Source organism: Triturus cristatus, chromosome 10 (genome assembly GCF_964204655.1).
Source record: "Triturus cristatus chromosome 10, aTriCri1.1, whole genome shotgun sequence".
Lineage (NCBI taxonomy): Eukaryota > Metazoa > Chordata > Amphibia > Caudata > Salamandridae > Triturus > Triturus cristatus.
In genome coordinates, this window is record NC_140593.1 from 52,096,690 (window position 1) to 52,118,656 (window position 21,967).

General features: G+C 51.5%; 1 protein-coding gene across 1 annotated transcript in view; it reads right to left on the minus strand.

Annotated features, from left to right (window-relative positions):
• Nucleotides 1–4,660: 4,660 nt before the first annotated feature.
• The window catches only part of LOC146788818 (exocyst complex component 1-like), a 1,992,459-nt gene continuing 1,975,152 nt past the window's right edge, over nt 4,661–21,967 (minus strand). Inside the window, exon 18 of the mRNA XM_085630399.1 lies at nt 4,661–5,370. Coding sequence (XP_085486525.1) covers nt 5,215–5,370 — 156 coding nt within the window. The 3' untranslated portion in view covers nt 4,661–5,214. The remainder of the gene's footprint in view (nt 5,371–21,967) is intronic.

Genomic DNA, 21,967 nt, shown 5'->3' on the forward strand with positions numbered 1-21,967 from the left:
GCTAGCCGGATTATTCCTGCCATCACGGACTGGGGGGGGGGGGTGACCCACGTGGTTTCGGTGGCGATAGCTCACACCTTTGCTGACTACTACTCTCAGTTATACCGGAAGCGGGCTCCGGAGATCTCCCTTGCAGAGCTGATTGGAGAGAGCGGGGCAGTCCTCGAGCGACTGGGGCAGGGGGCCCGCGAGACCTTGGACCTGCCCATTACCCTACAGGAGGTGGTAACGGCAATCGGCCGCTTGGCGCCTGGGAAAACCCCGGGCCCGGACGGCTTCCCTCAGGAATACTACGCCCAATACCGTGAGACCCTGGCGCCGCGGCTTCTGGATCTTTTCGCAGAGGTGGTGAAGAAGGGCTCGTTCCCAAGGGACTCAGATACTGCCACTATAGTCGTCCTTCAGAAAACACAGCCCCCATCGCAGTCCTGCTCCGACTACAGGCCGATATCTCTCATCAACACCGAGCTCAAAGTTTCTCGTTTCGCTGGTCCACCCGGACCAATGCGGATTTATGCCAAACCGGGGAACCAGACATTACCTGCGGTGCCTGCACCTGGCTTTGGCCCACAGGGGACGCCTCTCTCCTTATCTGGCCCTTCTACTAGTCGACTTTGAGAAGGCCTTCGACTCGGTGGGCTGGGATTACCTTGGAGCCACTTTGGAGCAAATGAGGTTCGGCCCCCAGTTCCGCGCCATGGTTCGGGTTCTGTATGCGGCCCCACGAGCCCGAGTGCTGGTTAATGGGACCCTGTCCCGCGCATTCACCATAGGACGGGGGACTCGGCAGGGCTGCCCGCTCTCGCCTCTCCTCTTCGCCCTGGCGATGGAGCCCCTGGCTGTGCTGGTCCGGTCGTACCCTGTTCTCCACGGCTGGAGCTGGCCAGGCATGGTCCCAGATAAGATTGCTTTATATGCGGACGATGTCCTCCTTTATCTTTCGGATCCGGCTGTCTCAGGGCCTCGGGTGCGCCGGACTCTCCGTCGGTTCGGACAGGCATCTGGTCTCCGCCTGAACTCCGGGAAGTCTGTATTGGTTCCACTACACCCCTCGCAGGACTGTTTTGATTGGCAGTCTGACATTCCCATCCTGAGATTATCCTTTAAATACCTGGGGATCTGGGTCACCCTACTCCCGGAACTTTGCTGGGCCCTTAACGTAGCCCCCGTGGTTAATAAGGCCAGATCCGACATGGCAAAATGGCAATCACTCCCGTTGAACCCGCTGGGGAGGATTGCTCTTTAAAAAATGATGATCCTCCCTAGGTTTTTATACATGCTGCAAAACACGCCCTGCTCTTTTTCCCGCCCTTGGTTTCGGGAGCGAGACAGGACCGCGACTAGATTTTTCTGGGGTGGAGGTAGGCCACGGTTGGCTTTAGACCGCTGCCGGGTTCCCTCTTATGACGGCGGCCTGAGCATGACAAATCTTTACCTGTATTATCTCGCGACACGGTTGCTGGTGGTCCATGACTGGTTCTTAGGAGGCTGGGATGATCCGGCTTATAGACTGGAGGTGCGGCTCACTGGGTTCCCCTCTATTCAGGGCATGCTCTATGGAGCAGCGATCCCTCGGTCACTACCGGAGGTTGTGCGGGCCCCCTTTCTGGCATGGCGGGCCGCCTTGCGGCTTACCCACTGGTCTAAGGTGCTGACCTTGGTTACGCCGCTCAGGCATGGCGCCTGGCTGCGGGAGGTATCGGGGCTCGACGGATTCCGTGCCTGGGATCTTCTGGGGATCTCCTGCTTGGGAGATGTCTGGCGGGGGGGCCACATGTGCTCCTTCCGCGAGCTCCAGAGCCGGTTTTATTTGCATCCCTCGCAATTCTATAGGTATCTCCAGCTGCGCCACGTGCTCCAGTCTCATGTACCTCTGGACTCCAGACTCCCCGACCATAGCCCGCCGGAGGCTCAGGTGATGCTGGGATGTTTGGGGAAGGGGGGCATATCCCGTATTTATCGGTCCCTGGTCAACAACACCCCGGTGGATTGGAACGGACTGAAGCAGCGTTGGGAGGCCTGGGTGGGTCCCCTAGACGATCATGACTGGCGAGACGCCCTTATGGCTCCCAGGACGATCACCACATCGGCCAGGTTGCGACTCATTCAGCTTTATTATCTACACACGGCTTACCTCACCCCGGAGCGATTGATTCGGGCGGGCCTGTGCCAAGCGGCTTCATGCGTTCGGTGCGGGGGGGAGCCGGCAGACTTCTTTCATATGGTCTGGTCTTGACTCCGCCTGGACAACTTCTGGGCCGAGATTGAGAATGAACTAACTGAAGTCCTGGGGTGGGAGGTTCCCCATGACCCGCGATTAGCGCTGTTGGGGATCACGGATGGGCTGGATGGCTCCCGTAATGAGAAGTTCTTCCTAACTACGGCTCTGGTGGTGGCCAAAAGAGATATCGCGGCCGCCTGGAAGCAGACGGAACCGCCCACTGGGGCTAAATGGAGGAGAGGGGTGGACTGGTGTGCTGCGCAGGAACGGACATTGTACGCGGCCCGGGGGTGCCCCAAAGAATTCCGCAAAATATGGGGAAAATGGCTTGGGGGCGTGATTTAGGGGGCGGAATACGTTGGGTGGGATTGGAAGGGTGGGGATGGGGGGAAATGCTCATGCAACTGCTTATCACTGCTTACTTGACAGGTCTTGTCGATGCCAAGTTAATCACATTAATGTATGTCCTTCTTGATTCTGCTGCCTATGTGAAAATAAAAATTTGTTTATCAAAAAAATAAGCAGAATTCAGTGGGATACATATGTAGGTCTGAGGCATTCATGCCTTAGAACATAGCATACCATGCCCTGATGGTATATATTGAAAGGTTCAAAGATCAGAAAACTAGAAGAAATTCTATTTCGAAAAAAGCATGCAGTTCATCAACCTGGAATCCCAATAAAACATTAGACCTGCCTTTGATGTCACACAATGGACTCATTTGTGGCCCGGAAATTGTATGAGATATTCACAGAAAAAAACGAGATTAAATAGGATAGGTTTCACATTCTGTTCATCACACAAAATAGAAATTGTTTATTTGCGTTTCTTTTGACCATCGCAAACATTTTAGTTCACTTCACACTTAGGCATAAAGAAGCAAAATACTTAGGGGCAGATTTATAATTACTGACGCATCCCTGCATATCAGCAGGGATGCGCCAGTTATTTTGCGCCCCAGCTCCGCCATCATGGATGCGCCGCATTTATAATGCGGCGCACCATGGGGCAAAAACGGCACAGATGCGTCACGCATCTGTGCCGTAAAAGTGGCGCATTGCTGGAGTTGCGTCGCAAGCGCGACGCAGCTCCAGCAAGGCTTTGGGGTGTCCTATCTGCACAATGCTGCGCCAATCCTTACGCCTGCTTCAAGCAGGCGCAGGGTTTTGACGCAGCATGGGCTCAACAGTGACTGAGTGAAATCTTGTAGATTTCACTCAGCCACTTTTAGGAGGCGTTCCTGCGCCGGAACGCCCCCCCCGCGCCGGAACGCCTATATGTGGCGCAGAGCTTCACAACGTGACGCATCTCCCAGATGCGTCACGTTATAAATACCCCGCACCATGGCGCAGGATTTGCGCCACCGCTGCGTCACAAAAGTGATGCAACGGCGGCGTAAATGAGGCGCAAGGGCCTCATAAATCTGCCCCTTAATTTCTGCTGACAAAGCTTAACAAACATTATGAGATATCTGTATACTTTCATAAAGTAGCTAGCACATGCTTTTAAAATATCTGTATGGCTTATTAAAGCTTTATTAAATCTTTTGCCAACTTTTGGCCCCAGTAAGTTCAAAAAGGCCCTTGCTTTTCAGACAAGCAAGTGTAAATATAGAACTGATTTGATATTTCCCCCTACCTACTGGCATTTGATGATCTTGAGCAAACTACAATGCTGTAAAAACATAGGGGCCGATTTACAAGAAAGTGACGCATCTGTAGAGATGCGTCACTTTCCCTGCGCCAACATGCAAAACCCTTGCGTCACCATGGATGCACCGTATTCACAATACGGCGCACCATGGCGCAAGGATTGACAGATGCGTCAGAAATTCTGACGCATCTGTTGATGGAAAAGTCACGCATTGCTGGAGTCGTGTCGCAAGCACGACGCAACTCCAGCAATGCTCAGGGGCGCCCTATGCCTAACATGCTGCGTCATGCCTTACGCCTGCTTCAAGCAGGTGCAGGGTTTTGACGCAGCATGGACGTAAAAGTGACTCAGTGAAATCTTGTAGATTTCACTGCATCACTTTTACGGGGCTTCCTGCAACGGAACGCCCACCCTGCATACATTAAACCTGACGCAGGTTTAATGTGGCGCAGGGCTTCACAACGTGACGCATCTCCCTTGATGCGTCACGTTGTAAATGGGCCGCAACTTTTATGCTGCCGCTGCATCACAGAGGTGACGCAACAACGGTACAAAAGTGACGCAAGGGGCTTGTAAATCTGCCCCATAGCCTTTTTTCATTGGTCTTGCTGAACTCCTTCCTAAAATATCTGGAGGTGTTCCAACACCTACCTCATCCCTAGTTCCGGCATCACCTAACTAGTTGTAAATAAAAGCACCTCCCACAGACTTCATGGGCAGAGATAATGTCTCACATTTGTTGCTCAAGAAATTCACACCATTTGACAAAGAGAATGGCATTAGGATTAATGTAAGTAACTTCTCTTTATTGGAAACATTCTTAAAATTATCAAATTCACAAAAATGAAAACATTACACTTGACTTAACTGGGCAGCAGAGTTAAAGAGCGCAGAAGAGGGGAGATGGAACAGGTGAGAAAGAGGGAATTAAAAAGAGGGGAAGAGGGAGAAAAGAGTGGAAGAGAAAAGATGGAAGGGGAAAACGGATGAGTTGAAGAGAGCGACAGTCACAGTATGGCATTGCCTGAGACCCAGGACAACACAGAGACCTGTACTGCATTGACATTCTGACAATTCATAGCACTGAAATGACGGAGGTGTTGAAGGGACACCCAGTGGCCACTCAGAGTATGGCATTCACTAACATCATGGAGAAAGCAGACATATCCCAGTCTGTCTGTAACACTTAAAAGAAATCATGTCTCTTGTACTCACACTCAATTTACTTTTGGTCACAATTGTCTGCCCATGGCCACTGCATCATAAGATAAACATACACAGCAAATGAACACTTGCACACCAACAGCAATGCCCAAGGCAGGCCTAGCAAGGACCAACGTTACAAGTGGGCCTCAGTGATTTCGCTGAAGTAGCTGAGCAAATCATCAACAGAGAAGCTCATGGAAATCGCAGAGCCTCTGTAACAGCGGCAGATCAAGTCCTCAAATTCGTGATACTGCCGAAGAAACTCCTGCTCCATAGCACGCCACACCACCTGGGGAGAGAAACAGGAGACGGACTGTTACTGCACAGTACTTACCACTCCATACCACTATCACTACCTGCAGAGAGAAGCAGGGGATGGACTGTTACTGCACAAAATGCACTGGTCCATTACATTAGCACCACCTGGGGTGAGAGGCAAGGGTTGGACTGTTATCTAGTATTGGATCTTTCATTGATTCACATGCTTATATCATTTCCCGTCATTGAAGTGGGAGTCCCACGGTACCATAGTAAAGCAGTATGTATTAACTTAGCATAGGCTAAAATAGCACTAGGCCATGAAATGATGACTAATCAGGTCGCAGAACCCTCTAGAACCTTCCCAAGAGAGGCTGATTTCCTCATATTTTCACCACAGGTGTGTGAAGGGAGCGGAGTCTCCCTGAGCTCTGCTCAGTTTTTTCTCTTTCAAAGCTATTTTCAACTACTACTCGAATATGTCTGACAAAAAGGCCTCTTCCGTCCCTGTAAGACCTGTGGGAAGAAGAGAGTGCATGTGGAAGACCTACATAAGGACTGTATTTACCGCCTTCATCCAAAACCTGATGTGAAAGAATGCAAGATTTGTTGCACTTTCCCCTTAAAAACTCTGAGGGACAGAGAAGGTAGGCTACTACTCTGACTACAGAATACGAAAGCTCGAAAGTCTTCTTCTGAGGAAGATAGTGACATCTTTGCTATGTCTCACAAAAGGGCTAGATCACAAGGTGGAGTGCCAGAGGAGTCCAGAAAATCTGTGAACACCTCTCACTAGCCTCACAGCTCCAAGAAGAAGCAAAAACATTTCTCCTCCGAATCATCATTACCTGGCTCTTCATCATCAAAGAATAGGGATCGCCATCATCTGTTGAGCCCTCTACAAAGCAGAAATCCTCTTCAAAATCCTTCTCAACAATGCCGTCACTATTGACACTGAGATTGTCGTCGACCACTAGTACCACCATCTCATCATCGATGGCGAAAAGGACGATGACAGCTGACATTGACGCTCCCATCTCATTGACGAAGATCTAGGTGTTGATGAAGTCCCTGCCGACACCTCCGTCGACCAGTCCGTTGACAACACGCTGCTGTTGACAACTGCGTTGATGTTGATCCAGTTGACAATCGATCTGTCGACGGCATCAACCATTACACCAAAGAAAGACAGCACTCCTCTGATGACGACGCCACAGTCTATGACGATTAAGATTTCTAAGGTTTGATAAACCTTTCTGCGTCCTGAAGTCACCTCACCCAGCAAAGTCTCTCCTTTACTCTCAAGTCATCTATTGGACATTGGGGAATCTAATGATGATGGCAGACTGTTTGGTCCTGCTCACAGTCCTTCAGAACTGAATGTTAAATGTCAGATGGAAGATGACGATTATGAGGAAGAATGCCATTATTACCAACATTGCTACCCTACACCTCCAAGGCATATGAGGCCAGAGGATAGTATTCGGACCCTTTACCTCAGCAGGATATTGCTCACCTTCCTGCCTTATTGGTACAGGGTCTCCAAGCAATGCTAACTGATTATTGGAGGCGTTTCCTGCACCCCCTGATCAACAGCCTGGTGCACCACCACAACCTGCCACCCTTCTTCCTCCAGCACCTCTCCCTCTGCCAGGTACACCTAGAATGCCACCTGCCACCCATCTCGCAGTGCCGAGGGATGATCCATCATCATCTGATGATGAAAGAGAAGAGAGGGAGATCCCTGACAGACAGCTGCCTTTGGATGAACAGATGACTACCCACCTCTGCCCCACCCTTCTGATTTACCTCCAAGGGATATAGGAGCGTTCAAAATCTGATGGAGCAGGACCTCTGACCACCTGGCCAGAGTCCCGCTCTCCGGCCAAGCAGTTCCCCTGTAGCCTACCCTGCCGCTGCCCCAGACACCTCTCTCCCAGGTAGGTGTTCAAGGTCCTCCTCCACCCGCAGGCTCCTGCCTGCGCCTCATCACTGGTGGTCCAGTGAGAGAGCCTTGCTCTTCTGCTGTTCCACTGTTGTCTGTGGGCATTGTTGTGCCCATTATGTCTTTGTTTTTTGTCTGCCTTTCATTGTAATTTTATTGTAATTTTTGTGCCTGTTTGTCTGTGACTCTGTTTTCTGCCCTTTTCATTCGCTTTTTGTGCCTGTGCCCTTGTTTTCTCCTGTGGCCCCCTCCTCCCGGCTGTTCCTGCTTCCAGCTGCGCTTCCCTCCCCCTTCTGTATTCAATGGCGGCCGCTGAGCGGCCACACTGCTGGCGCACCAAAGGCATACCAAAGGCAAGCCTCTTTGCGCCCGTCTGTGATCCGACCAGCGCCACAAACCCTGGATCTCCGACCACCCACCGCTACAACTCAGCCGCCCTCCTCGCTCTCAACTCCGGAAAGAACAACAACTGCCATCTGATTACACTGAAATCTACCCACAGCCAGTTCTCCTGCCGACACTGCCCCTGAACCTTCAACACCCTCTACACCCCCACGGCTGTCGCCCCCACGCCGAACACCAACATCCCCAAAGCCCTGAGGTGCATGCTTCTCAGCCACTTCTTCCTCCAACAACGCCAGCCAACCCACCATCTCCACCTGGACCCTAGCCACCACAGAAGACACCGAATCAACCATGAAAGGCATCCACTCATGAGCACCCACAGACCCCTGCCCTCCGCACATCTTCCACAGAGCTCCTGCCGCCATCACACCGGAACTACGGCGCACCATCAACACCACCTTCAAAACCGGCATTTTTCCCAATGACTGGAAACGCTCAAGAAGCCCACGGCAGATCCTTCGGACCTCAAAAACGACCAACCCATCTCCCTCCTCCCCTTCGCAGCCAAAGTCACAGAGTAGACCGTCAACGGCCAACTAACAAAATTAATCGAAGAGAACTCCATCCTCGACCCATCCCAATCCGGATTCCACCGCTCTACTCGCCGCCACAAACAACATCTGCACCCTCCTCAACCAAGGCCACACCACGGCCCTCATTCTACTAGACATCTCAGCAGCCTTCGACACAATCTCCCACAGCAAACTCACCGCCAGACTCCACGACGCAAGCATACAGGGAACCACCCTCGAATGGCTCCGCTCCTTCCTCACCGGCAGAACCCAAAGAATCATCAGACTGCCACCCTTCCTCTCCGAACCCATAGAGATCACCTGCAGAGTACCTGAAGGATCGTCACTCAGCCCTACGCTCTTCAACATCTACATGGTCCCCCTTACCGCCGACGACACCCAGCTCATCCTCTCCCTCACCAAGGATCCCGTCACCACCAGACTCAGCTTCCAGGAAGGAATGCAGTACGTCGCATCCTGGATGAGCAGCAGCTGCCTGAAGCTTAACTCGGAGAAGACACAGGTCCTCGTCCTCTACCCCACCGCATGGGACAACACCTGGTGGCCAACTGCCCTCGGCAGCCTGCCCACCCCCATGGACCATGCCCAGAACCTTGGCATCGTACTCGACACCTCCGTCTCCATGACCCGACAGGTCAACGCTGTCACCTCCACCTGCTTCAACAGCCTCTGCATCCTTCGCCAGACCTTCAAATGGATACGCCCTGAATCAAGAAAGACCATCACCCACGCACTCATAACCAGCAGACAGGACTACGGAAAAACCCTATACGCCGGAATCAACAAGTCTCTGCTCCGCAAACTCCAGGCTATACAGAACACCGCATCCATATCCCTCCATGCTATACAGAACACCGCATCCATATCCGTCCTCGGCATCCCTCGAGATGAACACATCACCCAACACCTGCGAGACCTCCACTGGCTCCCTATCGAGAAGAGAGTAACCTTCAAGACACTGACCCATGCCTACAAATGCCTCCACAACACCAGACCCCAATACCTCAACGAGAGAATCTCCTTCCTCGTACCCAAGAGAAACCTCCGATCTACCGACGTCGCCCTCGCCAAAACCCCGTGCATCCACAGAGCCAGAACGGGTGGAAGGGCCTTCTACATCTCTGCCAAGACCTGGGATGAGCTCCCAATCGACATCAGATGCGCCTCCTCTCTGCACATCTTCAGGAAGACCCTCAAGACCTGGCTCTTCGACTGACCGGAGCTGCTTCCCTCCACCCCCCCTCCGCCAGTGCCTTGAGACCCTCACAGGTGAGTGGCGCGCTTGACAATTCCCTGATTGATTGAATGATTGATGTACAGAGTGGTAACCAGATTTCATCTTCCCATGTAGGTGAAGTAGTCTGACTGCTTCCTCCATGATTTTAAAGAACAAGTAAGAAAATCGGTGCGCTCTATACCAATTGTAGACATCTGACAGAAAGGAGTCAAGGTAATGAAGAACCTGTCTACGGTAGCACCTGTCCTTCCTGGCATTGACAAAAAGTACAGGGCCCCTGAGGATTCCCCAGCATGTTTGACAGGTCATCCCAACCTTGACTCAATCATATCTCAAGCAGCACAACGGAGGTCTAAGTAACTATCAATTCCTATTTCAACGTCACCTCATAAGGATGGACGCCATTTAGACAGTATCGGCAAGAGATTTTCCACCATGTCTGCGATTACAGTGCTCGCAGCCAATGCCTTGGCAATTCTCGGACGTTACGACTGCCAAATGGGGTTGGATGTCGTATCCATCATTGACCTCACCCCGGAGGATAGACAGGGTAAAAGCACATCATCTGAAATAATAGATTGTGTCACAGACATTACATCCACCGGCTTCCGTCAACTAGCCGGTGCAGCTGTGTTAAGGCGCCAAGGTTGGCTCCAAGCAACCTCTTTCAGACCTGAGGTCCAGTCAAAGATTTTGGACATGGCATATTATGGGGACACATTATTTGGCAAACATATGGATGATGTTTTGCTTGCCATTACGACGAACACTGATATGCCAAATCCCCTTCAATATTGCGAAGAGCCTTTCCAAGGCGCACAAGGGCATGGCTTACAGGGGTAGATGCTCCCAACAATATCAGTCCAACCAACTCCAGTACAGGCAGGGGCATCAGCAACAGTCCTACTGTCAATCCTCTACTGTGGGTTTCTCTAAACAAGGGCCTCGTAGAAGACCACATTCTCAGAGCTGCGACACAGGCCGCAAACAGTGACCTTCTTATAGGGACCAGCTACACCACCTTCTCATCCCGTAGGTGTAATGATATCCGATTACCACCATCAATGGCAGACCATCACTTCAGACAGATGGGTATAGGACCTTGTCAAGTTTGGCCAAAGGAGCAATAAAGTACCAAGAAATCAGGAGAGTGGAGACCTATCCTAGATCTCAGGAAGCTCAACAAATACGTCCGCAAGCAATCCTTCTGGATGATAACCCTTTCTGAAATTCTTCATCGTCTCAACAACAGAGATTTCATGACCTCTCTAGACCTGGAATACACTTACTTTCATATCCCCATCCATTCCAAACAAAGCAAATATCTTTGATTCACAGTAGCTGGTACCCATTACCAATTCAAGGTCCTGCCTTTTGGTCTCAAGCCCACCCCTCGTATATTCACCAAGTGCATTGCCCCAGTAGCAGGGGCACTCGAAAACAAGGTCATCAGGTATTCCCTTACCTAGACGACTGGCTGCTAAAAACTTTAACCCCAGGACAAGCGGCCAGAGCAACAAAAGCCTGTCTTGCGCTTTTTATCAAACTGGATCTCCTGTAAATTGACGAAAGTCCTCCACCAGTCCCAGTCAAACAATGACATTTCTTGAAGCCGATCTAGATACAATTCACAACAAAGCCTTCCTCTCCCAGGACAGACAAGGAAGGCTAGCACTCTTGGCTCAAAAACATGCAAGAAAACAGAACGTTTCTGTGAGACTGTTCAAGCCGCTACAAGGCATGATCTCGTCGGCAATAAACTTGGTCCCATTGGCACGCCTCAACATGAGGCCATTACGAGAGGAACTGCAACTCCAATGGATATAGTTGGAAGGATCCTTCAACGACTTGATTCCATCACTCTGCTGATGATACCCATGCTGGCATGCTGGTCCCACAAACCACATCCCTCTGAATGCATCACATTCCTACTACTTTTGGCGGATTTCATCATCACCATGGATGCTTTTATGCCGCCTGGGGAAGCCATCTACACGACCTTCGGATCCAAGGAAAGTGGTCCACAAGTCAAAACTCTCTCCACATCAACATCTTGAAACGCAAGGCCATTTTTCTCACCCTGCAAGCTTTCCTCCCAAGGATAGCAAATTCCTCCATGCTGGTCCATACTGACAATAAGACCAGCATGTATTATATCAACAAAGAGGGAGGAACTCGATCTCTGATGCTATCTCAAGAGGCTCAAGAGCTGTGGGATTGGCTTACAGCCCACAGAATCTCCTTAAAAGCTGAGCATGTTTCTAGAGTCCACAACACTGGCGGACGCTCTCATCAGAACAAAGGACAGTTGCCACGAGTGGGAACTAGACCAATGGCAATTCAACAAGATATTCTCATTGTGGGGGGAAACAGCACTAGATCTCTTTGCAACAGACAGCAATGTCAATTGCCAATTCTTTGCCAGTTGATTCCCTCTCCCAGGTTTGTGGGGAATGCCCTTTCAATGTGCTGATCCGGGATCTATGCGTACGCTTTTCCCCCTTTCCACTGATTCCCAAGGTCCTCATCAAGATGAGGATGGAGCGCTGCTGTCTCCTATTAATCACTCCCAAGGGGGCCAGACAACACTGGTTTTTGGAGCTTCTCCTCCTTTTGGAGACCAAGCCCATTCGCACTCCTCCAGCGTTATCTCTCCTGACACGAAATTAGGGTCAAATATGCCACCCAGAGCCAGTCTCTCTTCATTTGCGTGATTGGCTCCTGAATTCTATGAGTTTCTGTACTTAGATATCACTCAGGAAAGCAGGGATAGCCTCTCTAGGTGTGGAGTGGAAGGCACGGCCAAAACTTACAGACTAAAGTGAAAAAGAGTCTGTCATTGGTGTTGACAAAACAACTTACACCCATTCCACGTTTCTCAGGACAAATCCGAAGTTCAACCTAAAGGTTCCAACTCAATTCCACCTCAATGAGTCTGTCATACTTCGAACTTTTTTCCCCAAGTCAGGTACACCAGCTGAGCAGGTCCTTCATACTTTAGACATCAAGCAGAGTCTCAAATTTTACCTTCACAGAGCTAAAGAACAAGTTACTTACCTTCGGTAACGATGTATCTGTAAGAAACATTAGTTAGTTAGATTCCTCACCTTAGAATATCCCCAGGCGTCAGACTGGATCCGGAAGATTTTTCGTCAGCAATACCCCTTGCGTGTCGCTAGGCGTCGTCTGCGGCTCCGCGTCCGTCGTCGGCGTCGTGCGCCGGAATGACGTCGTCGGAGTACTTAGACGCTGCCCTCGCGCGCTGACGTCAGTTCTTGTACATAGCTTTCCGCAACGCAGAGCCATGCAAAGACCGACACTGGTGCCAAAAAATAAAATCTAGGGGCCTGAAAAGGATAACCTTAACCCTAGATGTCAGTTCGCAGAACGGGGAGGATGGGTGGGTCGGTGAGGAATCTAACTAACTAATGTTTCTTACAGATACATCGTTACCAAAGGTAAGTAACTTGTTCATCTGAAAGAAACACGTTAGTTAGATTCCTCACCTTAGAATAGATACCCAAGCAATACCATCCCCGGTGGTGGGTCTGCGAACCAAGATCACACCAGAAAGTCCTGGAGGACAGAACGGCCAAAGAAGCCATCCCTCCGGACTTGGCTGTCAAGGCAATAATGCCTGGCAAACGTGTGTAGCGAAGCCCACGTTGCCGCCTGACAGATGTCCTGCAAAGGGACACCCCATCCCAAAGCAGTAGTAGCCGCTGTGGCCCGAGTAGAATGGGCACGCAGCCCAACAGGAGGGTCCTTTTTTGCTAAGGAGTAACAAATTTTGATGCACAAAACGACCCACCGAGAGATGGTCCGTTTGTGCACAGCTTTCCCCTTCTTAGCACCCACGTATCCAACGAAAAGTTGGTCGTCCACCCAGAACTGCTTTGTGCGGTCCAAATAAAAGGAGAGCGCACGTTTTGGGTCCAGACGGTGGAGCCTCTCTTCCTCTTTGGAAGGATGCGGAGGCGGAAAGAAGGTGGGCAAGGTGACAGACTGCCCAAGATGAAATGGAGTCACCACTTTCGGAAGAAAGGAGGGACGAGGCCGAAGGACAACCTTGTCCGGATGAACAGAGAGAAAAAGAGGCTTTGAAGATAAAGCCTAGAGCTCACTCACCCGTCTAGCCGAGGTGATGGCTACCAGAAAAGCAGTCTTAAGCGTCAGCAGACGAAGAGGACAATTATGAAGAGGCTCAAAGGGAGCACACATTAGAAATGTGAGAACAAGATTCAAGTCCCACTGAGGCATTACAAAAGGGACAGGAGGGAACGTGTGAGTAATGCCTTTGAGAAAGCGTGTAACTACAGGGGACTTGAAAAGAGAAGGCTGATCAGGAAGCCGCAAGAAGGCAGAGATGGCAGCAAGATAACCTTTCAGGGTGCCCAGGGCAGAGCCCTGCCGGGCAGAGCCCTGCCGGGCCAAAGAAAGAAGAAACAGTAGAACCTCAGAAAGAGGGGCGGAAAGGGGATCCACAGCCTTTGCTGTGCACCATGCCACAAATTTGTTCCACCGGCAGGCGTATACCGTCTTTGTGGAGGGACGCCTGGCTGCCAGAATGATATCACAGACTTCAGGAGGCAAGTCAAATGGCATCAACTGCCGCCGCTCAATCTCCACGCATGGAGGTGGAGGCTGGACAGGTTCGGGTGGAGGACCGTCCCCTGCTGCTGCGACAGAAGATCCTCCCGAAGGGGCAGACGTATCGGAGGATCGGTCAACATACTGAGTAGCTCGGGATACCAGTACCTTCGTGCCCAATCCGGAGCCACCAAGATGACTTGGGCCCGGTCGTGCCTGATCTTCTTCAGCACTCTGGGCAGAAGTGGTATAGGCGGAAAGGCGTACATCATACCGCAACTCCACTCGTGACGAAAAGCGTCGCCGAGCGAGTGCCGCCTTGGAAATTCCAACACGCAGAACTGCTGACATTGCGCGTTCTCTTCGGTGGCGAATAGATCTAACCAAGGCTCTCCCCACTGCTGAAAGAGACCTTGCGCCACTTCGGAGTTCAGACGCCATTCGTGATCCATCATGCACCGGCGGCTGAGTTCGTCTGCTCTGGCGTTCAGAGAGCCCGCCAGATGTTGAACCACTAGGGTGACGTCCTGGTGTTCCAGCCACGTCCAGAGGCACAGAGCCTCCTGACAAAGGGTCCACGACCCCACCCCGCCCTGTTTGTTGCAATACCACATGGCGGTGGTGTTGTCCGTGAACACCTGCACGACACTTCCCCTGACAGAGGGAAGGAAGGCTTTCAGTGCAAGTCGGATCGCTCTCAACTCCAATAGGTTGATGTGGAGACGAGACTCCGCCAGAGACCAGAGGCCTCTGATCTCCGCCTCTCCCATATGGCCACCCCATCCCAGGAGGGACGCATCCGTCACTACGACATGCTCCGGTTGGGGAAGGGAGAGGCTCTTGCCCTTGACCCAATCGCGGTCCGTGAGCCACCACTGCAACTGCTGTGCAGTGCCCTCCGAGATCAAGACATGGTCGGACAGGTTGCCGTGATGCTGGGCCCACTGAAACTTCAGGTCCCACTGCAGAGCCCGCATGCGCCGCCTAGCGTGATGCACTAGTAGGATGCAGGAGGCCATCAGCCCCAGAAGCCGCAACACTAGCCTGACCGAAACCCAGGATAGAGGCCGAAAGATGGGAATCAGGGCCTGTATATCCCGGACCCGCTGTTCCGGCGGATAGACCCGGAACTGCGCCGAATCGAGAACCGCTCCGATGAAGAGGAGCTTCTGAGAGGGACTCAAGTGTGACTTCGGCACGTTGATGGAAAATCCCAGCAAATGCAGGAGATCCGCCGTAGTCTGGAGGTGGGAGACGACTGTCTGGGGCGAGCCCGCCTTCAACAACCAGTCGTCGAGATAGGGGAAGACTGGAACCCCTGATCTGCGCAGATGAGCTGCGACCACCGCCATCACTTTCGTGAACACCCGAGGGGCACTGGTGAGGCCGAAGGGGAGCACGGTAAACTGAAAGTGCTCTTGGCCCACCGTGAACCGCAGGTAACGCCGGTGGGCCGACAGGACGGGGATGTGGAAATATGCGTCCTGCAAGTCCAACGCTACCATCCAGTCTCCAGGGTCTAGGGCAGCTAGAACCTGAGCCAAAGTTAACATCTTGAACCTTTCCTTCCGGAGGAAGGCATTGACGTTCCGGAGGTCCAAGATAGGGCGTAGGCCCCCTTTGCCCTTCTTGGGAACCAGAAAGTAGTGGGAATAACAACCACGACCTACTTCTGGGCTCGGAACGCGCTCGACGGCCCCCTTGGCCAAGAGGGCCGAAACTTCCTCGTGGAGAAGATTCAAATGATCCCCCGAGATACGGTGGTGCTGCGGTGGCATGGCTGGAGGGGTCGTCTCGAAGGGGAGGGAATAGCCCCTTCGGACGATTTGCAGCACCCACCTGTCGGATGTGATGGACCGCCAGTGGAGCAGGTGATGGCGAACTCTGCCGCCCACTGGCGTGGAATGGGCCTGAAAGCTCGGACTAGGAAGGCTTTGAGGCGGATGCTGCCGGGGTGGATGTGGGCTGACCGCGTCATCCTCCAGAACCGCCTCGGCGGAAACCACGTCCGCGACCGCGCGCAGGTTGGTTCTGCGGCTGGTGGCTAGGCGTACGTGAGGAGGCACCCCTTCCTTGGCCACGAAAGGGGCGAAAGGCGGAAGTTTGCGACCGCGGGGCCGAGAGTCCCAAGGACTTGGCCGTAGCCCGGGAGTCCTTAAAGCGATTCAGCGCACTGTCCGCTTTCTCTCCAAAAAGGCGAGTGCCATCAAAGGGCATGTCCATGAGAGTGCTCTGGACATCGCCCGAAAATGACGTGGACCGCAGCCAGGCGTGACGTCTAAGCGCCACTGTGGTAGAAATTGCCCTACCCAGCGAGTCCGTAGTGTCAAGCCCACATCGGATAGCATGTCGCGCTGCATCCCTCCCATCGGCCAGAGCCTGGGTAAGTCGTGTCTGGACCTCCTCCGGACACAGGGGCAGCACGTCCTCCACCGCATCCCACAGAGAGTGGGAATAACGGTCCAAGAGACAGGCGGTGTTCAAAGACCGCAGGCCCAAACTAAGGGAGGAGAACAGCTTCTTGCCAAACTGTTCCAGTCTCTTGGAATCCCGGTCCGGCGGAGCGGTCGGGAAGGAGGATTGGGAGGTAGAGGCCTGGATAACCAGGCTCTCGGGGGTAGGGTGTTGGGACAGAAAACTGTGGTCGCCCGGAGCAGGGCGGTGGCGCCTGGCGACGTTCCTGTCCACAGGAGGAACTGTGGAGGGCTTGGACCAGGTGCCCTGCAGAACGTCAATGAGGGCCTCATTGAATTGCAGCAGAGGCTCAGTGGAGCTTGCTGCAGACTGAAGCACCTCAGTGAGGACGTTAGTCCTCACAGCCACGGCAGGTAGCTCGAGCCCAAGGGCTGCGGCCACCTTGCGCAGCACCACAGAGAAAGCAGCGCCCTCCTCCGAAGCCACAGTCGGAGGAGAGACGAATCCAGTGTCCGGAGAGGTATCCAGGCCACTGGCCTCCCCCAGTTCATCTGCCCAGTCCTGTGACATTTGAGCCTGAGCGGCCATAGGATCCTCGGATCCCTCCCAGTTGTCCCCATCATCCGATTCCTGGTATACAGGAGGAAGGAGCGGAGCCGGGCGGTAGACAAAATGTGTCTCTAGCGGCGCCGAACGCGACGTCCATCGACGCCGTATCGGCGACGGGCCCGGAGCGGGACTGAACTGGGGCTCGACGTCGAGCGGAGTTGGCGTTGGGGGTGGTATCGGTGTCGACGCCGGCAGAGGAGGCGTGACGAGGTCGACCGGCGTCGGCGGGGACTCGGGAACGGGTCCCTTGGGCGCTTGCGGCGTCGAGGCCGGAGCCGTCAACGGCGCCGGAGCCGCCGGCAGGCAAGGCAGCCCAGTCGTGTCCGCGGGGCCCGAAGGCGCGCCAGCGGGCGTCGATGGCGGAGCCAGGCTCCTCATGGCCGAGAGGAAGGCACTGACTTCCGCCGGCGTCGCGTCAGTCCCAGGGACCGGTGGGTATGGGGACTTGCGCGGCGCCTGCGGCTCCGCCGGAGCAGCGGGGGTGGAACCACCCTGACCCTCGGCCTAGTCGCGCGACCGGCGAGGGGAGTCCGAAGAGCGGTGTTGCCTCTTGGACTTCTTGCAATGCTTCGACTTACCCGAAGACTTGGATCCCGACGACCGATGGTGACGTCGGCTGCGGCTCCGCGACCGATCCTTGGACCTCCTCCTGGACCGGGATCGAGAGGCTCGCGGAGCCGAGTGGCGAATCTCGAGAAGCTTACGGGACCGCTCCCGTCTAGCCTTCGAGGTCAGGGCCTTGCAGTCCGAACACGACTCCGCGTCGTGGTCGAGGCCCAAGCAGTAAAGGCACCGGCGGTGATGGTCCGTAACCGACATCAAGCGGCTACAGTCAGCACAGGCTTTAAAACCAGGCATCCTACCGGCACCGAAGTCGAGACAAGATCAAAAATGATCGAAAAAGTTAGTCAAAAAATGACTAAAGGGGTAGCTCTCCCGGATCTGCGCTTACCGGAAAAAAGAAGAACTGACGTCAGCGCGCGAGGGCGGCGTCTAAGTACTTCGACAACGTCATTCCGGCGCACGACGCCGACGACGGACGCGGAGCCGCAGACGACGCCTAGCGACGCGCAAGGGGTATTGCTGACGAAAAATCTTCCGGATCCAGTCTGACGCCTGGGGATATTCTAAGGTGAGGAATCTAACTAACGTGTTTCTTTCAGATCACATTTGCGAGACTGACCAATTACTTGTAGCTTATGGCCAAGGTCGTCAGGGCGCAGCAGTGACAAAGCCTACAACCGCAAGATGGATCTCACCAACAATTCAGTTTTGCCATTCCAAAGCAGGAAAACCCTTAACAAGGGGAGCTAAAGCTCATTTGACAAGAGCAGTGTCTACTTCCATTGCTCTGCTTGCAGGCAGTATCCCACTAGACAAGATATCCCGTGATGGGATGTGGAAGAGCACCCACTTATTCACTCAGCACTAGTGCCTGTAATCGGCGCAGAGAAGCGACGCAGCCGTTTGCCAGGTGGTGTTTTACCAGTTATTCCAATAAGGTGAGCCTTTTTAAATAGAGGAGTTTATTTTTGTTCAAATCAAACGTTTCAAGTTATGGTACAATGCTTCCTCTTTGTTGTATTTGCATTCTTTATCTGAACTTTATACTGTTAAATGTTTGTGTTTTCTACGCATCTATCTGCATATAGAGAGAAGTGTAAATGTTTATATGATATGTTCAAAAGTTCATATTTACCTCTGCAAAGTGTAATGTTTTATCCACCATCCTCTGAGGGTGTTTCAATTATCTACAATACTGCATGCTACTCGGATTCAAGCATGTGAATATACGAAAGATCCAATACTGAATAAGAAAATTACTTACAAATCTTTCATAGATTCACATGCGACCCACCCCCCTCTCCTGAGAGGTAGTGCTTGAAAATCCGAGGAAGTCAGCCTCTCTTGGGATGGTTCTAGAGAGTGCTACGACCTGATTGGTCACAGATCAAATGTTGGTCCTTTTTAAAAAAAAAAAAGGACTTAGATAGGCTATTAGATTTCATGGCCAAGTGCCATTTTAGCCTATGCGAAGTTAATATACTGCTTTGCTATGGTGTTGTGTGTAGATTTAGATTCCGTATATAGGTTTCCCGATTTATGCCCTTATATAGGTACAATTCATATTGCGCTTATTTGGACATAGAAATCCGGCCCTTATTTAGACATTGTCCGTACAAACCAAATACAGGCATGGCCACCTACATCCGTCCATCCACGTCACAATGAATTCTTGGAAAAACCAGACCCATAAGCCTTTAGGAATTTCCCTCAGCTTGAATATTGATTTTTCCCAGAACTCATTAAGTATGCATGAACATCTATTCCTTCATTCATGACGTTCCTCTGCCTGACTTTTACGTCAATACTGGTATTCCTAGACACCTTCAAGGTATAAATATACCAGCATTTGCCCTGGCAAATTGCGGTTCCCGGAGAATTCGATCCAACCCAGACTACGCGGTTCGCCATGGCAAGCTCGGAAGGAGATCGAGTTCCAGCCTGATGCACTGACCTGACGCTGTCATCCTCCTCGCAGAGAATCTAGCTCCAGTGCTCTCTGATTTCCCTTGCGGGGGGTTGGACTATCGAGTCCAGAAAAGAGATTCCAACCTCTCTCATTCTAAGGTATGGAGCTGACTAGAACTTAGAGAAACTTTTGGCAACTCTTGGCTAAACTAAAATATAGCTAGCTATACTTTAGAAACAGCACCTACTTCAAACCTCGTACTGTACTTTGGTTAGGTACACTGGGGTAGAACAATTTAGAAGCATCAGCATTATGTTATTTATGTATGTATTTTGATTAAATATATGTCATAGCTACAAACCATGCTATTGCAGTATTATTTTATCTTACTGCTAACCTCTTACATATTGTACTTTGCAGTCTGTCTTACGATTGTAGCAATTCATATCTCTTGCATGAGAAATAAGACTGTTCAATAAACCCTTTTATTGAAACGCCCGTCTCTCTATTTCTGTGCAACTCTGTAGAAACGAAGCATGCACGATTGACTGAGTGAAACTGTTATCTATTGTTTCCACGATTCTGAGACTGTTAAGATTCTAAAGGGAAACAAAGTTGTCATGTTTATGCGGTTGTTAGAGACTAATCCCTGCTTGTATATTCGAGAAGTTTCTAGTGACCTCTGAGTTAGCTGGCACACACAAGTAATTAAGTTTAATATACTCGATAGAGAGATACTGACCGTAGTCCTATGTCAAATCTATAGTGTATGTTATTTCAATGCGCAGAGCCTATCAGGGATACAGGAACTACACTACAATGGTACAGTGGGACTCCCAGTTCAATGTCGTGGAAAGATTCAAGCTGTGAATCTTTGAAAGATACCAATACTGGATAACTACAGTTACAGGTAAATAACTTTATTTATCTACAGTATGGTATTTACTACTCCACAGCACTCACCCCACCTAGGGTGAGAGGCAGGAGATGGGCTGTTACTGCACAGTATTTACTACTCAATAGCACTCACCACCTGGGGAGAGAGGCAGGGGATGGGCTGTTACTGCACAGTATGCACTGCTCCATAGCATTCACACCATCTGGATTGCAGTGATACAGTGTTGGAGCACTAATTAAATATGTCTTATCACCATCAGTCATATTATGTTGCACCACAGGTTAGCAGAATTTGACACTTTTTTGACATGGCTTGATTCATTGTGTCTGTAGATATCTTGCTGAAGGTCCCTACTCTTACAGCCAAAATGCTATGCATTGATCTGTGGTGTTCCACAAAGATAAGCTTTGACACAGCTCCTTTTCATTGTCTAAATGTGATCTCTAATTATGATATTAAGACCATGGAGTCTGACATACTACAATTCTTCTGATGATTCTCATTTGATTGGTCATCTTGGGTAGGAGTGTTGTTAACGAACAAGTTACTTACCTTCGGTAACAATATATCTGTAAGAAACATTAGTAGTGATAGATTCCTTACCTTAGAATTACACCCAGGCATCAGACTGGATCCGGAAAGTTTTCGTCAGCAGTACCCTTGCGCGTCGGTAGGTGGCATCGTGCGGCTACGCGTCTGTCGTTGGTGTCGTAGTCGCTGAGATGACTTCACGGGCGCTACTTAGATGCCGCCCATGCGCGCTGACGTCAGTTCTGCACACGACTTTCTGCGCCAGTAACGCAGAGCCATGCAAGAAACTGACCACTGGTGCATTGAAACTAGGGCCCTGGAAGGGATGACCTTAACCTTAGAAATCAGTTCGCAGAACGGGTAGGATGGGTGGGGCGGTAAGGAATCTATCACTACTAATGTTGCTTACCGAAGGTAAGTAACTTGTTCATCTGAAAGAAACACATAATGCTAAGTAAACGCATGCAGCGAGGTCCACGTGGCTGCCTAACAGATGTCTTGTAGGGGGACACCACGTCCCAATGCAGTAGTGGCTACAGTAGCTCTGGTGGAATGAGTAGGCAGTCCCACTGGAGGTTCCTTTTTAGCCAATGAGTAACAGGCTTTGATACACAAGACGACCCAGAGGGAGATAGTTCTCTTGTGTACCGTCCGACCTTTCTTGGTGCCAACGTAGCCAACAAAGAGCTGGTCATCCACCCAGAACTGTTGTGTGCGGTTGAGATAAAATGAGAGCGCATGTTTTGGGTCCAGACGGTGGAGCCTCTCTTCCTCCCTGGAAAGATGCGGAGGCGGAAAGAAGGTGGGCAAGGAAATGGACTACCCAATGTGAAAGGCCGTAACAACTTTTGGCAAAAAGGAAGGACGGGCCTGAGCATAACCTTGTCCAGATGGACTGATAGGCAAAGAGGCTTACAAGAAAGAGCCTGGAGCTCACTCACTCGCCTAGCGGAAGTGATGGTCACCAGGAAGGCAGTCTTCAAGGTCAAGAG